General features: G+C 39.6%; 1 protein-coding gene across 1 annotated transcript; it reads right to left on the bottom strand.

Annotated features, from left to right (window-relative positions):
• Positions 1-6: 6 nt before the first annotated feature.
• Positions 7-18,147, bottom strand: LOC308314505 (cocaine esterase-like; the record flags this gene model as incomplete). Its single annotated transcript, XM_080762136.1, has 22 exons — positions 18,079-18,147; positions 17,376-17,504; positions 14,400-14,586; positions 14,163-14,310; positions 13,946-14,079; positions 13,703-13,856; positions 13,465-13,572; positions 13,227-13,325; positions 12,891-13,034; positions 12,447-12,524; positions 12,043-12,190; positions 11,787-11,936; positions 11,609-11,681; positions 11,329-11,508; positions 5,805-5,940; positions 4,767-4,868; positions 4,489-4,632; positions 3,933-4,013; positions 2,592-2,739; positions 1,713-1,862; positions 1,543-1,615; positions 7-100 (listed from the first exon to the last, which is right to left on the bottom strand). Coding segments are annotated over exons 2-22 (2,610 nt in total), but the record flags the coding sequence as incomplete, so codon positions are not given.
• Positions 18,148-18,216: the final 69 nt, after the last annotated feature.

Here is an 18,216-nt window from a genome sequence, read left to right as displayed (position 1 = left end):
CCTTGGGTGCTGACCAGGTTCCTGCTCCATCCCAATTGAGAGGTAGTCTCTCTCTGCTCCATACTGTGGCCAGTGTACCAGGCCAGCTCCATTAGGTGATCTACAAACAAACAAACAAACAAACAAACAAACAGTAGAATTTAATTATAAGCCATTGCATTGGGAAGCTTGTTAAAATTATATTATATATTTTTAATATAGATCATTCTTCATCATCCTACACACCAAGGTTTCCTCTTTCTCCACTGTTATTCACACTTGCCATCAAAGCACCTGTCATTACTGTGGCATTTAATCACCTGACTATACTCAGAATATATAGTAGTTTACACTTGTGAAGACTCTGGCTCAATCACTTTCATCCCTCCTAGAATTTATCAGACTAGATTAATTTGTGGAAAGACTCCCTCTCCCTGTTAACCCATTCTGGGTGGGAATCCCTTTTGGTGTTTTAAACATTATGTTGTAATTTAGCTATTTAGTGGCGCGCTATGAGCTTGTAGGTCTGCTATTTTTTTAAACCGTGAAAATATTTATTTCAGAAAACTGGAGGATTTAGAAGATTTTTTTATTTATTTTAATTCTACCTATTATAGGGTGGATTCTGCCAATACTTCAATGGGAACAGAGCGCAGAATATTTAATATAGATATTTAGATTTAGTTCCATTGAACAGAATCTGTTAATAGATGGACTTTGTTTCCCTTTCATTCATTGGCTGTATTAATATAATTAAAATTTACATTTTAGAATGAATTGGTATTTCATGGCAGCCCATAAGAGCAGCATGAAAGAAAAACAAAAAGAAAGAATTTAAGAGAGACAAAAAAAACGTTGTTAAGAACACACTTGATACTTTGAAAGCACTAAAATACTTTGTCTCACATACGAAGGTTGTGTGCTTCCCTTCTATATGAGGTAACCAAATAAACTGAGGACTTGAGTGTTGTTTCCAAGATCATAGATATGTATGATGACGAGAATATTATGCTTCTGTCCTTTGAAGGTTTGTGTAAAAAAATATATATATATATATATATATGAGACAAAAAAGGGACTCCTGCACATCCAAAAAGACCCGTAGGAGGTGCAAGTCTAGTTAGAAGGCATAGACATCAAAAAATAGAAAAACCTTCCAAGGAAGGGACTGCACACTCCAGGGAACAGAGACGGACGACTTACTTATAGCACCTGACGAAGCTCACGGCGAAACGCGTCGTGCTAATAGTAATAAATAGGTTTGATGCAGTAAGTTGTCCGCCTCTGTTCCCTGGAGTGTGCAGTCCCTTCCTTGGAAGGTTTTTCTCTTTTTGTGTGTGTATATATATATATATATATATATATATATATATATATATATACACACACACACACACACACACACACACACACATCAGTCATTTTCTTTCTTTTCTTTTCTTTCCTTTTTTTTATTTAGTAGTTTTTTACCCCCTTTTTCTCCCCAAGGTGAGTAAAGAGTTATGATTATGAAGGCCACAGAATAGATCAACAAAACTTCTACACATTGAAGAGTAGACATACCTTGTACGAGCAAAGTTGCTCCAGTATTTCATCATAATTCTGCTTAATTGTTCGTCTTCCTCTGTACATGACTCTGGAAGAGAAAAAGTGAGAAAAATGATGGAAATAGTGTTCAAAAACCACAATGACCAATAGACTAATGATGAACTACAAAACACTGCTTGTTTTACCTGTTAACATGACTTGATCTTTTGTGAAACACGTTCCAAAAACAAAAATTATATCATCCCCATGATCAGAGCCAACAAAGCTGGGCCTCTTCTTCTTGAGCATGCTGGGTGTCTCCTCTAACTCATAGAAGTACACTGGAACTCCTGCATCTGTTTGGAGGATTAAAGAAAGTCCTTCATTTATACCTGCTCTTTCTCTTCTGGTGTTTTCCCAGGCAACAAGTTAGAATATTCAAGTCATGTATAAAGATGGGCAGGTGGGGAGACAGACAGTCAATGAGTTTGATTAACAGCCAAAAATTAGCATACAGGATAAAGTAGTAAATTGACTGCTTTATAACGTGTGGTACATTAAGATGGAGTGCCATGACTTCCCCCCCACTAAAACATGATCATCAGGTAGGCCTACTATGCTTATACTATTTTTCTCCCCCAAAAGTGTACAGAACAAACTTAAAATGCAGTTTTTATGTGACCACAGCTAGCCACCAGTTACATACCTGTAGCACCACCCACCTGAATTTAAGCCTCGCCCACAGCTGTTGTTGTATGATAATGGAGGAGGGATTAGGGGAGGTGTTAAGGTTATGAAGTCACTAAAGTGGTGTATTTCGATTGGGTCTTTTGACTCAAAGGCTTTCAGCTTTCAGGGAGAAACCCAAAATACACAGGGACGACATTTGAATATTATAACAACACCTGGGGGTCTATTGGAGTAATGTTAACTCAGGAAGAACTGAGATTGAAGTCTGTGATGTCACAGTCTATATTTGGGAATAATACATAAAAATCATAAAACAGACTCATGTTTGTTAAGTCCTCAATGTCATTAAAAAAAAGGATTTTGGTGCAAAATCAATTCTGTTGAAAAACAGTTACCTCTGTGGAAGTTTGCAACCTTTATGGCAGGAATGGCAAAGATCACATCTCCAGTCACCCCAGCTGACCCATCCCTGACTTTTGTCCGATCCCCTGACGTTCCCATGTATTCATCCGCCAACAGCTCTATTATCCATTGGTCTTCAGGCTAGATCATAGACAGAGCATTCAGTAAGGCCTTTAGCTACATACCGTAGCTGGTTTGGTGAACCTTCAGGCTCCTGCACTACGGTGCTAACCCACCGTATAGTGCCACACAAGCATTTCAGCAAATCATTTGTACCAAAAGCCATCTGGCTTTCCCTAGTCTCAGCCAATTAGGGTCTCTTTGAGTGTTCATTTCTGGTTGTATCAGTAACATACTGCTACCTTCTACTGCAACATCAGGGTGTATTAACCCATTCAGGCCTGGCGTCAACATTTAAAAAAAAAAGTTTTCTAAATCATGACAATTTTCTGAAAGATTTGAGGCACATTTTCATGATTTTTCAAAATAGCAGACCTACAAGTTATGTAGATCTGCTATTTTTCAATCGCTAAATTATAACATAATGTTTAAAACACCAAAAGGGGTTCATGCCCAAAATGGGTTAAGGCAAATAACAGCACAGCTCAGCTGTGATGATATTTTTCATAACAAACTCAGGGTGATCTATTATCAGATGTGAATTGAAAACACTGAGATACAGTATGATGAAGATTTCATTCTACCATTGATATATGTGTTATTAAGCAACTACTAGCTGTAATAGGGATTAAATTGTGTACAATTATTAAAATGTTACTGTTACTGTTCATGTTATTGTAAATCGTTTGAACTGATTTCTGGTCTTCTTGCAAATTGTTGGTAAAATTGTTAAATCAAATCTAGGGCAGGTATGTTTTATGTTTCAGAAAATGTTGGCACGATACCAGACATTGATGCAAGAACTGTGGTGTTATTACTTACATCGGGGTATGTAAATACGCTCACAATAGGTAGAGCTTCATGAACTGTGGTGTTATTACTTACATTGGGGTATGTAAATACGCTCACAATAGGTAGAGCTTCATGAACTGTGGTGTTATTACTTACATCGGGGTATGTAAATAGTAAATACGCTCACAATAGGTAGAGCTTCATGAACTGTGGTGTTATTACTTACATTGGGGTATGTAAATACGCTCACAATAGGTAGAGCTTCATGAACTGTGGTGTTATTACTTACATCGGGGTATGTAAATAGTAAATACGCTCACAATAGGTAGAACTTCATGAACTGTGGTGTTATTACTTACATTGGGGTATGTAAATACGCTCACAATAGGTAGAGCTTCATGAACTGTGGTGTTATTACTTACATCGGGGTATGTAAACATGCTCACAATAGGTAGAGCTTCATGCCGGTCCATCCCATCCACCCAACCTTTAGGAGCAATGTACTGTGATGACAGAACACAGAATTATACATCTTTATCTCAGGAGAAAATAAATATTAGAAAATAAATGAGCTAATCTAAACTTAGATTATCTAAACTTATAATTTCCTGTATTAAACTAGCTCTCACTCTGAGTTACTGATAAGATGAGCATGCCCCGGCTTAAGAGCACCATGTGTGAGTATAGTGACGTGTAGTAGCGAAGAAACATGAACGACAAAAACAGGACTCCTTCACAAACCCTAAACCAGAAGAATCCTTCTATTGAATCACGATCAAAATTGTTTCAGCCAGTGTGTGTGTGTGTGTGTGTGTGTGTGTGTGTGTGTGTGTGTGTGTGTGTGTGTGTGTGTGTGTGTGTGTGTGTGCATGCGTGCGTGCGTGCATGTGGTGTGTGTGCATGCGTGTGTGTGTGTGTGTGTGTGTGTGTGTGTGTGTCCTTCCAAATTTCAAATATGATAGTAGACTATAAACGTACGTTCATGAAGAGCCACCCTGCTTCATCACTATTGAACCCAATCATGAGAGGCACATTGTGCATCTCATGATTTTCTACAGCCTCCATTCCAGACTTGAGCAGGAATTTCCCATCAACAGTCAATGCAGGATGTAGCATTGGATTCTGTAACAGACAAATGTATGGTTTGTATTATTGTATAATATTGTTTGTTTGTATTGTATTGTATGATGTATGACTTAATGAAAAGGACTAACACTACCCGTTTACTTTTATGCCCAGGATCTAGGAAATGTTACCTCTTTCTGAATATTCAATATGTTATCCATGGTCAGCTTCATCATACATTCAGCAATTTTCTCTGTGGTAGAACTGTCACAGCCAGAAAAGTTTGCTACAGTCTACCAAGCACAATAAAGGGATGTTTAATGGACAATTTAAACATTTGTACATTATACTGTACATGTCATTCATTCATCTGTTTGTAATAGCAGAACTAACCTGGGCTGCAGGCAGAGGGTCGGAGGAATAGAGAAGTTCCATTGCTGCAGTGCCACTCTGTGCTATTGCACCATGAAACAAGCCAGCAGACAATGGAGAAACAAGCTGCCAATAAAAGAGAGTTTTAGAGAGCTTACAGGTACGAACTGCTAGGAAGATGGGGCCGGTATTGTGCTGGGTATATGGATAATGGTTGTCATATTGGATTTTTGAGTAGCCAGCGCCTTTTTCCATAACAGTGGCCCTTAGAGAGTATTTGTGCCGATTGTCATGCTTGCATCACACAAAGTGAACGATTCTTCTGATTATTCTTCTGTGCAGGCGTTGGGGCATGCCCGAAGGACACTTTTTGGGGGTTTCTTTTTTTTGGGAGTTAAGGATAAAAGCTCTAATAACAATACATGAAATGAAGTAAAAAACGTATTATAACCCTAACTCTTTATTACTATAGTCTTTCAGCGTCAGTACATACAGTACCAACATGGTAACTTAAATAAAATCATTCACTTCATATATTGGTCAATTTTGTTTGGCATCAGTGATGGGTGTCATGATTCAACAACAAGGTTATGTTATCTGAGAGAAATACTGAGAGAAATGTGTGTGTGTGTGTGTGTGTGTGTGTGTGTGTGTGTGTGTGTGTGTGTGTGTGTGTGTGTGTGTGTGTGTGTGTGTGTACTGTATGTGTGTGTGTGTGTGTGTGTGTGTGTGTACTATGCATAGCTAAGTATGGAAAATATTTCCTAGACCTAGAACATCCTATTGACTAGCGATGATTCATATTGTTAATAAATCAATAGATATAATTGTGTTCTTACTAATACAGATACGCTCACTCCACCAGCAGACTCCCCAAATATGGTGACGGAACCTGGATCTCCTCCAAAGTTGTGGATGTGCTCTTGGACCCATCGCAGGGCTTCCACCTGGTCCAGTAATCCAAGGTTTCCTGGTAGATGCTTGTCTCCTGTGCTTTATGAGCATAGACGTTTGCAGAGCATAAGTAGATTAGAAGAGAGAGTGGAAGGAAGGCACTGTTGCTTAAATACATAGTTTGACACAGCATGATTCAGGGGAGGACCCAGTCTTACTTACCTAAGGAATCCTAGTATCCCAACACGATATTGTATCAGAACAACAACCACATCCTGGTAGGCAGCCAGAGCAGAACCATCATATCCTGATGCAGAACCCATCATGAATCCTCCTCCATGGATCCACACCATGACCTTAATGCCCAAATCAAAAACATTGATGAGACATGATGTACAATGTACATTTTGTATGTATGTACAGTAATACTTAATTACTTGTGATATTTCATCTGTTGAAGTCCATACACATATAGATGTTCCCTGTCTAAGGATATGAACACTACAGTTTTGCAAGAATCAAATAAAAGAAGAAAGCTGAAAGGGCTTTTTGTGCCCATATTGCAGCATTTTTGAGTGGTGCAACCACTCCTATAGACAGCTATATGTGTGTCCCTGGCTGCCTGTGTCCCTGGCTGTGTCCGAGCACGACAATAGCGTACACACATGTGCGTCTCAGCCAATCACAGTGTTGGGGTGTGTTGTTCAATGACTGAATCGTCCCATCCCATTGGGCTATGGGCAGGCATTGCAGGACAGTCTTCCTTCTCAGAAAAGGGGGCAAACCTTTGGAATTCTTTGCCTACAGTTCTAAAACTAGAGACAGGTGGTAATGTGTTTAACAGAGGGTATGTGGTTGAAATCAAATCAACTGTGCTCATGTATAGTTACTGTTCGGTTATCTGAATGATTCATAATTTTGTTTTTTGTTTGTAATGATATAGAATATAGATTAAACGATATAGGCTACTCTTTTTTTATTTCAGCTGGTTTTTAATGCTTAAAAATAAATGTTCATTCATCTGAGTAGTAGTGAGTATTGAGTTCAATACTCACAGGCAGTTTACGATTCTCGGAAGGGGTGTAAATGTTGAGATATAGACAATCCTCAGATATGTCCGGAAATGTTACTTCCATGGATATATTGGCATATAGCATAGTTGAAATGCTGGCATCTTGAACACACCTGTAATATACCGTATATTACATACAAGTTGCATGAAATTACGTGTGAGGTCTTATTTTTATATACATGCAGCTTTTTTGTGATGTCTTATTTAACATGAATTATTTGTATATACATGTAGCTGTCGAAAGGTAATTTACAGTAATGTTTTGCCTCTTACATGAATGGTTGTTGCGTAGCATCCCTCACACCATCCCATCTCTGTGCAGGCTGGGGTGGGGTCAGTCTCAGAGGTCCAACAGGTGGCTTGGCAAAGGGCACTCCCAGGTAGGACTGGACTTGTGTATCTTTCCCTTTTACGCCCACATACTTGCCTTTCACACTCCCCAGTTTTGTGTGGACTACTGGAGCTATAGCACATTATTGAGACATATTTAGGCTACTATACTATAAAATCATTATTTTCATTGGATCATTTGTTGAGTTGTACGTGAGATTAAGACACATGCGGGAGTATTTTCTGCACATCGCTGTCAATTGTCAACAACCACTTTATACAACCACTTTTAAAACAATAGCAGTGCACTGTTGTTAATTGTTCTTTGGAAATATTGGTTAGTCGTGTAGGCCGCTAATTTGAGTTGAGCCTGCCTGCTAAGCTAATGTTTACCGTCGCTATAGAGCATCGCAGTCCCGCCCCCTTTCATGACGACGCCAGGCCCAGGAAATCATTCCCAATGCATTTTTCCCATAGACATTTCAAAAAGTATTTATTTAAAGACCTTATAAGCGTCATACAAAGACAACTCGAGTTGTGACAAATCACGAAGACAAACAATATTTTGGACCAAACAAATAATTACAAAGAAGAAAAACAACAAAAAAAAGCGTTGTAACCTGCCGTTTTCTTCTTCTTTCTAATTATTTGTTCGGCCCGAAAATTTTTGTCACAACTAAAGATTTGTCACAACTCGAGTTGGCTTTGTACGAAGCTTAAAAGGTCTTTAAATAAATACTTTTTGAAATATCTATGAGCAAAAACTTATTTCTGCCACTAGGGGGCAAGTTAATGCCACTGACTGGTCCACAGTGTATCTGTGGAGATAATTTTACAGTTGATACAAGGGTTCGAAAAAATGCATGGCTGGAACTAGTTTTTGCGTGATAGCCATTAGCCACCCTACAAACAATCTCACCTCTGGCCTTACATACAGTATGTATGATAAGCACGTTATTGAGGTAAAAGGTCACAGATGTGCTTGAACAAGCCCACAGCGAACTCAAACCAAAAACCTTTCACAACTAGTTTGATAGGCATTGGGCAGCAACAGTTAGTTAACTTTAGATGAATAATGTGAAGGCTCAAATTACCATTGTCACAAAGAAAATCACAGAAAAAGATATGAAATATTGTCTACTTACCATCCAGGTCTGCAGTGGCACATAGAAACCATGCGCATGCTGCCAAGAGGAGTGGGACTGCTGCCTTTGCAGGAGACATCATGCTTCACTTGTGTGCTGCCAACTGTGAGTCTGGCAGTCTGCTACAACACACCACGGTGCTGAGCGGACTCAAATGACATGAGTGGTGAACTTCTCACCTTTGTACAGAAGTTAAGTAATACCTTTGAGTGCTCCTGAATGACTGACCTCCCTTAAATTGGGCCTACATGGGTGTGTTGAGTTGGTCTAAAGTCCAACAAAGGTGATCTGGCTTTCAAGTTTCAACACCATGTTAGTTAGTTAGTTTCATTTATTGTCCACGTGTGGAAATTCGTCTTCGGTCTCAAACAGTAAAAAACAAACGGTTACAACAACAGCAACAACACTTAACACAATTATTTTCTCATGGCAAAAAAGTGCAGGACAACAGTGGCAGATACATTGGAAAAACAAACAAATCTAGCGAGACATGGTATCATTTAGTGCCTTAATGGCATTTGGTATGAAAGAATTTTTAAAAATGTTACGGTTAGCTCTTGGTACTTTGTACCGTCTACCAGAGGGAAGTAGTTCGAACTCCCTGCAGAGTGGATGAGAGGGGTCGTTTGCTATCTTGATAGCTTTTTTACGAAGTACCTCCTTGTAGATACAGCCTAATTGTTGCTGTCTCTTCCCAATTATTTTTTAGATAAGATAAGATTAGATTGCCAAACCACATTGCCATGTTAAACTAAAAGTCAAGATTCCCTCTATCAGGTTTTTATAGACTGTTTCCATAATATGCTTGCTCACTCTAAAGGAGTTGAGCTTGCGTAGTAGGTGGAGGCGTTGGTTCAAGTTTTAAAAATCTGGTCAGTATTTTCACTGAAATTGAGTTTGCTGTCAATATATGTGCCTAAGTATTTAAAAGTGTCTACTACCTCCACTATTTGTCCACCAATTGTAATGGACTGCACAGGTTCCTTTTCATGAATGACAAGTTATTTTGTTTTTGTCACATTGATCCCTAATGAGCTTCTATCGCACCAGTTCTGAAGAGATAACACATGTGCTCTGTATGCTTCCTCCCCCACTGTGTCCCCCTTCTTCAGTAAGGCAACCAGGGCCATATCATCCGCATATTTGAACAAATTAAACATATCCTGGTCTAACTGGAATTCATTTGTATATAAGGAGAAAAGTAAGGGGGATAAGATAGTCCCCCTGTGGAGCACTGGTGTTAAGCACAGTGATGTCAGACAGAGTATCATTAACACGGACCTGTTGAGGACGGTCAGAGAGGAAGTCTCTGACAAGATGGATAATACCTCCATTTACCCCCATGTCAATGAGTCTCTGCAGAAGGGTATGTATCTGCATGCTGTTGAAAGCAGAGGTAAAAATCAATAAAAAGGACCCTGGCAAAGTGGGAGGAGACTTGGAGATGCTTTGACAGGGGGTTAAGCAGGCTGATAGTTGCATCATCAGTTCCTCTCTGACTTTTATAAGCAAATTGGAGATGATCTAAGCTGTTAGAAACCCTCGATGTGATTTGTCTGCTTATAACTCTTTCAAAACATTTTCCCAAAATGGAAGTAAGAGCAATGGGCCTGAAGTCTTTTAGTTCAGTGGCTCCAGGCTTCTTGGGGAGAGGCACAATACATGACATTTTCCATAAATTGGGCATTGTTAGAGAGTCAAGAAAATACTGGAATAGCATCAACAGAATACCTTTAAGTTCATGAACATTTTCTTTCAACACTCTGCCTCTATGGCCATCTGGCCCAGGGGCCGAGTTGGGCTTAATACAGGAAAGGCTAGCTACAATTTCATTTTCACCGAGTGTGATGGGGACATACTCCGGAATGGACATACACACACTATCACGCTCAGCACTGAAGTCTTCTTATCAAAACGGCTAAAAAAGATATTTAGATCATTAGCAAAAGATGGAGAGGGGTGCGACAGGGGGTACGCTTTTGCTTAGTTTCCCTGCCCATCATCACATTTAAACCTTCCCATGCTTTCTTGGCATTCCCTGAAAAGTATTGGTACTTTGTAATCTATTTTTGCTTGTCTCAGTTTAGATCTTAATTCACATCTTTTTTCTCTGACTAACTCAACATCACCATTTTTAAAAGCACGTTTTTTCTCACGAATGCAAACCTTCAGATCACTAGACATCCATAAATTGTTATTAGGGAATATTTTGACAGATTTAGTTTGCATGATTTTACTTTCATTAAACAACAGATAGGATGTAAACGTGTCAATCAGTTCGTGAGGGGTGTCACACTTTTTTTCCAACACTTTGGAACACACTGCCCTTGGAAATCAAGTGTGCTAAATCAGTGTCCTCTTTTAAATCCCTTCTGAAAATGTACGTACGCTGCTGTTTATATAGCTGTTTATTTAAATGTTTTCTGCTGCTTATTTTCCCGTTTTGAATAAACAAGTGTAAAGCACTTTGTAATGCAATTTTGTGCAAGTTGTATTATTATTATTTTATGCCGGTGAAGTTCTGAACTGAATGTCGTTGTTTCGTGCAAGCAATGACAATATAAAGATCTATTATATTTATTATTATCTATATTGTATATTTGTATATTTGCCTTTGTATCCATGCAAAGATGCATAGGCCTATAGGAAGAGTTCAGACAAGGAGAGCGGTGAGGGTCGAGTGAGAGAAATTGGAGTTGGCCACGACATTTGACCCATATCATGCGGCATATTTAAAATATCTTCAGTCAGGATATTTGTGTTCAACATATGTAGGCCTACTTGATATAACAAATATTTAATCAAACAACACATCATTCTACATTTTGCAAAAGTTTATGTTAATACTATTTCATTGTAAATATTAACACATTCTCAGTTTTAAAGATATAGCAAACCCAGCACCATTGAAAGGTGTCAATGTCCAATTGTCCATGCTACAATTCACTGTTCACCTTATTCTCTTGACCTTGGTGAATCTTGTCATGAACAGTTTTAGTCAGCAAGGTGTAGCGGTCCTTCTTCAGGTGCTGAGCAGACATCTGTTCCAACCCAATGGACAGGTAGTGTTCATCAGCACCGTACTGGTGCCAGTGTACCAGGCCGGCTCCATTAGGTGACCTACAGTAAACAGTTATTTGTTTTTGTTAACCACTTTGAACAGGCGTCCCTATTTGGACATGTTCAAAACATTGTTAACTAGTAGTCAGTTAAATCGTACCCTGTCCGAGCAAAGTTGCCCCAATAGCTCATCATGGTTTTGCTAAGCTGTTCCTCTTCTTCTGTACATGATACTGTAATTGTAGTTTAGGAAACCTTGTGAATTACACTTTCAAGATATGCAGGTATTTATCTGACATTCTATTTATTTTATATTTAGATTCAGAATAAACACTTACTCCCTAATTTGGCATGAGAAGTGATGAAGCAGGATCCCAATATAGTTACAATGTCATCAGTATGGTGAGTTCTAACAAAGCTTGGCCTTCTCTCCTGCAGGAATTTGGGTGGATAATGGTACTCATACAGGTATACAGGAGCACCTGCATCTGGTTGTAGACAAAATGAGGTATGCAAGTTTCAACTCCAATGTTCAATGCAAAACGGGCTAAGAATTATGATTCATAAGATTACATTACTTTATTGTACAGTTACCTCTGTGGGAATTTGCAGTCTTAATGGCTGGAATGGTAAAAAGAATGTCCCCAAGCAGCTCTGTAAATCTGTCTCTAATTTTCAATGGATCTCCAGAGGTTTCAAGATATTCATCTGCCACCCGCTCTTTCAATTGGCTATCTTTCAGCTTGAGGAAAGAGAAAACATTAACAGCTTTTAACCCGTGCCCATCCATATTTTGGGCATGTACGTAGGCAAAAAGTTTCAAAAACTTTAAACATTTATTTTATTCTGGAAATAAAAATAGCACATTTACAAGCACACAAAAGGCATTGTGCTGTGATGCAATGCAAGCTTGTAGATCGCTATTTTCGCTATTCATCGTACAACAACGTATGGCAGAATCAGGCCATGAAATGAATGCGAGGCAGTGTTTCTCTTACATGGGGATAGAACATGGCTAGAACATCCATGACATGTTCCCGGTCCATTCCCTCTGTCCAGTTTGGAGGAGCATAGAACTAAGTGAAGAGCAATCAGGTTTACTTTTTGTTTGTTTTGGAGAACAACCATTGAAGAAAAACTGTTTTGCCAAAGATTATGAGTAACATAAGAAAACCATTGAATGTTCTAATACGAGTTCTAATATGAGCGATAATGTAAATATTGCATTTAAGCATTATGACGTGCATTGCATTCACCCATTCATGCACACATTCACACACTGACAGCAGAGGAAACCATGAAAGTACTATCCACCTGCTCAACGGGAGCAGCCAGTTAGGGGTACAGTGTATTTCTCAAGGACGCAAATCACAACACAAATCCAGGGGGAGCTGGAGGTCGAACCGGGGACCTGTCGATCCCAAAGCCACATTGGTACTTACCCAAGGTAGTAGCCAGCCCCCTTCATGATTATTAATGCCTGTTATGAATGGTATTTTGAGAAGTTTGTGGTTTTGGTACAGTTCATCCACAGGTTTTGTCAAGAAGTGTCCATCAACATTGACAGGGTATCTTATCTTGTTGTCCTTGAGAGAAAAGCATATGCATAGATTTAAAATAGCATAATATTTATGGAAGCCTGCATCTCAAACATTCAGCACAACAAGTATTTCATTAAAAACACATGGATATTTCACAGATGTAATCAAATATATCAGTTATCAGAATCAGAATACTTATCATGTCAGCAGATATCTACTGTAATATTTGTCTCAAACCTTTTCAATAGTCAGCATTGCATCAATGTCCATAGACCTCAGGCAGTCAGCAATCATTGTTGTGCTTGTGGTGTCACAGCCTGATACTTTGGCTAAGAGCTGGCAATAAAGATCACAGAAATATATTATTTTAAAGAAGAAAGACTATAACTCTTTTGGCACAATGTACTACATATTGTGTACTGTATATTTACTAACTGTTTATACAAAAAATAAGTGCAGTATCCTGATAAATAACCTTTGCTATGGGCATAGGATGTTGCGGCAAGTATAGTGAATCCATCGCAGCAGTGCCACTTTGAGCGATTCCACGGTGAAACAGGCCATCAGACAATGGAGACAGAGCCTGATAATTCAAGCAACACAAAACATGCAATATATGCCTTTAAACTAATTTAAATATATTCCTCTGTGTATTCATACTACCATTTTGTCTGTCGAGTTTCAGAGAATATTTTTGTGTGGACTAGCTGTACCAGGAGGGACACGCTCACTCCACCAGCAGACTCCCCAAATATGGTGACGGAACCTGGATCTCCTCCAAAGTTGTGGATGTGCTCCTGGACCCATCGCAGAGCTGCCACCTGGTCCAGTAGACCAAAGTTTCCTGACATCTGTTCATCTCCGGTACTGAAAAGAGCACACGATCAGGAATCGCTAAAACAAGTGAGAAAACGCACCAAAGTTCTTCCTCAAAAGTGCTAGGACACCGTCCTCACCTGAGAAAACCCAGTCCTCCTAAGCGATACTGGATGAGAACCACTACTACGTCCTGGTAAGCAGCCAGGGCAGAACCATCGTACAATGAGGCTGAGCCATGTTCTAGCCCTCCACCATGGATCCAGACCATGACCTAGGGAACGAAATACAAATTATTTTTATTTGTGTTACTAATTGTATTCACTACAATTCTATGAGGGAAAACATGGATCTTACTGGGAGTTTGAGATCTTGAGCATCTACTGCTGGTGTGTAAATGTTGAGGTAAAGACAGTCTTCTGAGATATCAGGGATATCAGAGATATCAGTCATCACGAATAACATATTTATCACATGCAGAAGAAATGGTTTATTTTGGACACAGCTGTGAAAACAAACCAAAAATGAATTACAGCTGATATATTGATATAAATCTATCCAATAAATACCTACTGGACTGCATGAATGACTTACATGAATGGTTGTTGGGTGGCATCTCTCACTCCTTCCCATCCCTCTGCAGGCTGGGGTGGGGCCAGTCTCAGAGGTCCTACAGGAGGCTTTGCAAACGGAACTCCCAGGTAGGCATGGACTGTATCTTTCCCCTTTACACTCAAATGCTCTCCTCTCAGACTTCCCAGTTTTGTGTGGACTACTGGTGCTATTTAGAAAGTGAAGCAGATTTAGATGCATGTGAGAATTAGACAAACAGAAAGTTACACTGAAGTTCACAAGCTGCTTTTTTGTAACCCTACTTACCTCTCTGGCGCTTAGAAAACATATAGTAAAATAAACGTTATTCTAGACAAGTACAGGTCTAGTTACTAAATAATAATGAAGCATGCTAAATGGGTACTTTCTGGATTGGTGTAAGTGTAAGTAAGTGTAAGGCCCAATCCCAATTCCTCCCTTCGTCCTGGCCCTTAGCCCTTGCCCTTGCTTATGCGCGTTCACGTGAGGGGGAAGTGTTATCTCAATTGTCTTTGGATGGAGGGGTAGGGCCAAGGGCGAGGGGTAGAATCCCCTTCGTTTGAAGGGATGTCTCGACGGGACTTAAAACGGAGCAACATCACTGAGGGCTGAAAGGCGGACGAGGTAAGAAGCCTTTTATGTCCTTTATTATGGAAAAATATTATAATAACCAATATTATTTGAATGTATTAACAATCTGCATCGCCAAAAATATCGCAATCTCTAGCAAAGGTTAACGTTACCTCACGTGAACTAACGATATGATACGGCGTTGCATTCATACAACGTTACCCATTCATTTGGCACCGCATCGGCGCTTTATTCTTTTTTATTTATCGCCGGTGCGCCGGTGATACAACTCGGATGCAAGCTAGCTTATTAGCAGGCATCAGTCCGACCCCCCAGACCACGATATGTCAACATTTGGATGTATGTTATGTAGGTACAACACTGTACCTACATAACGCTGACGCTGCATAACGTTGGCTACTCGCTGCAGTGATAGCTATGGTTTTATCATGACCAATGTTAAGCTAATCCCCACAAGTTGCAAAACTTACATAACTAATTAGCAATGCTTGTTGTTTTTTCCCCCAGGCAAACCAGCTATGGAAACAGATTGCAAGCTGCTGTGCAGACTGTACATTGGATGGAGATGAATCACGATGGCATTTTCATTGATAGAAAGTTACTCTGTTCTTAATGATATTAAAAACAATGACCAGTGACCACAGCCCCTTCTTTCTATACTGTAAATTGTTTTTCCTTTTTCTAACCCTATATCTGTACCCATGCTATACAAACTGTTAATACAATAATCAATGAATCAGGTACAACTGTTGAGCAGGTGTCAGAATGAGCTATATCTACGTAGCTGAATTACATTCTGCATGGTGGGCTACCAACATGAGACAAAATTACAATATATTTTTTTCATCATAACCACAGCAATGTTATATTTACGTTCCATCTCTACAGCTTAAATCAAATGGAAAGCAGTTTCCAAAGTGGGTTATGGGCTAAATGATAGTTTGTACACTCAGAGTTAATTGACATTGATATTACAATATAAATTGGGGGTCTAGAGACAGAAATGCCATCAAAGTTTGGGGACCACTGGTAGTGAACTTGCAGATCAGCTATTTTCTGAGAACAGGTTGTATATCAATATCTACAAGGGAGTGAAGGGACCTTCAATATTTAGGGACGTTCCAATTCCTAGGGGGATGATTTATCTCCCTACCCCTTGACACTCATTATGTAGGGACAAGGGGAAGGGGCAAGGGCTGAGGGGTAGGGTTAAAAAACGAATTGGGATTGGGCCTAAGTACACCAGTAAGTAATGGCAATCTAACATGGTCAACCCTAGATGTCATGAAATCACAAACGTCATATGCATCGCCCCCATCAAATGCACATACATGGAGATTAACATGCACTGCACGGATGTCACATCAAATGCACTTATGGAGGTCAACATGCACTCACACCTACACAAGAGAAAATAAACCATGTAGCCTATTATTAGATGTGTTTTTTGATTCATGCAAAACAATGATGATGATGATGATGATGATGAATGACGATGAACAACACCGATTTGCGCATGTGTCCTGCCCTGGGTGCCTCTGATACGCCCATGGGCATATCCGTGTAAAATATAGAGCGCCGCAGTCCCGCCCCCTTTCAGAAAAGCGAGTGGCCCAGGAAGTGGAAGCCCCATGCATTCTCCCATCGGCACTTTTAATATAATTTATTTAAAGACGGTTACGCCGCGGACAAAGCCAATTCGGATCGTGACGAATCATGACAATGAACACAATATTTTGGGCCGATCAAATAATTTATAAGACGAAAAATAAAACAAATAGTGTTGTCTCCTGACTTTCTTTTCTTCTTTCTAATGATTTGATCGTCCCAAAATATTGTGTTCATTGTCATGATTCGTCACGATCCGAATTGGCTTTGTCCGCGGCGTAACCGTCTTTAAATAAATTATATTAAAAGTGCCGATGGGAGAATGCATGGGGCTTCCACTTCCTGGGCCACTCGCTTTTCTGAAAGGGGGCGGGGACTGCGGCGCTCTATAGGTGTGAGGCCCGAACTCTAGACCTCTACTTGAGGTAACAGCTAGGTAATAAATGTTGTTCAATGAGTGCACAGCAAACTCAAACCAGAAAGCCTGCTACTGAAAGTATCAGCGTCAACTCAGGACGCAAGCACGTTCTGAATATTGAGTATCAACAAAACAACAACACAATACAAAACTCTCTAGGTTTTTGTGTGTTCATCATTATTAGCAGTAATATTAGCAAGTAGGCCTACAAGCCTATGTACAACTACAAATAGGCTATACGTTCATATATGCATTTGTCTATGAACCTCAATCAGTTAATCATTAGGCAAAAGTGGGCTATGTTGAATTGACTTTCATGGGTGCAAAATTACAGCAATAATTATTAAATATCATCTACTTACCATCCAGGTCTGCAGTGGCACATAGAAACCATGAGCATACTGACAAGAGGAAGAGGGCTGCATTTGTAGGTGACTTCATTGTTTACTTTTGTGCTGCACAGGTCTGGAACACCCCCGCTGACTCTACTGCTGAGAGTGGAAATGACGGAAGTGGTGAGAAGAATATTCTCGCAGGTGTTTCACCTTTGTACAGTTAAGAAACTAAAGTGCAGTTCTCCCGAAGGATATGGGTCCATTGGGTTGGGCGACATGCAGGACAGAAGACATAGGTGTGGAGGCATGTTTGTCAACGGCGGTCGAGGCCTATACTGTACATTCCACAAACTTCACTACAAAACTAAATTGATTTATTTGTAAGCTAAACTATGACATTAAAGACCATCTAACTCAGGGCCCTCTTCACTCAGTGTAGTAGTAGTGTACACGTTCAAGAATGTCCACGCATCATACAGATGTCTGATATTGGTTTTATTTGTCATGCAACTTTCAACTCCTCCAGTCACCAAGACACCGTGAAAACTATAATAAGAAACAATGACATTTTGTTCAGTTTTTGAGTCCATACACATTGTAAACAGTAATTAGAGTCCACACATGTGCTTTCAAAAGATCAAACAAAGTCCATAGTTCTACATTACAGCAACATTAGGCAATTCACAACAAACACATTACACTCAAAAGAACACAATAAAGGATACCGTACAATAAGTGTACCGTGTGCGCCTTTGAACCATGTGCAGATTCCTTAATATGTGTCTCTCTCTGACGTTCCCAAAAATACAGGAACTCAGTTCAACCTCTGAACCTCACTGACAGGTGACGTCATGTGAGTGACGTGACA

The sequence above is a fragment of the Protomyctophum bolini genome (assembly GCF_963924005.1).
Source record: "Protomyctophum bolini genome assembly, chromosome: 4".
In the NCBI taxonomy this organism is placed as follows: Eukaryota; Metazoa; Chordata; class Actinopteri; order Myctophiformes; family Myctophidae; genus Protomyctophum; species Protomyctophum bolini.
The sequence above is the reverse complement of the archived record's forward strand: the minus strand, read 5'-3'. Positions and strand labels throughout refer to the sequence as shown.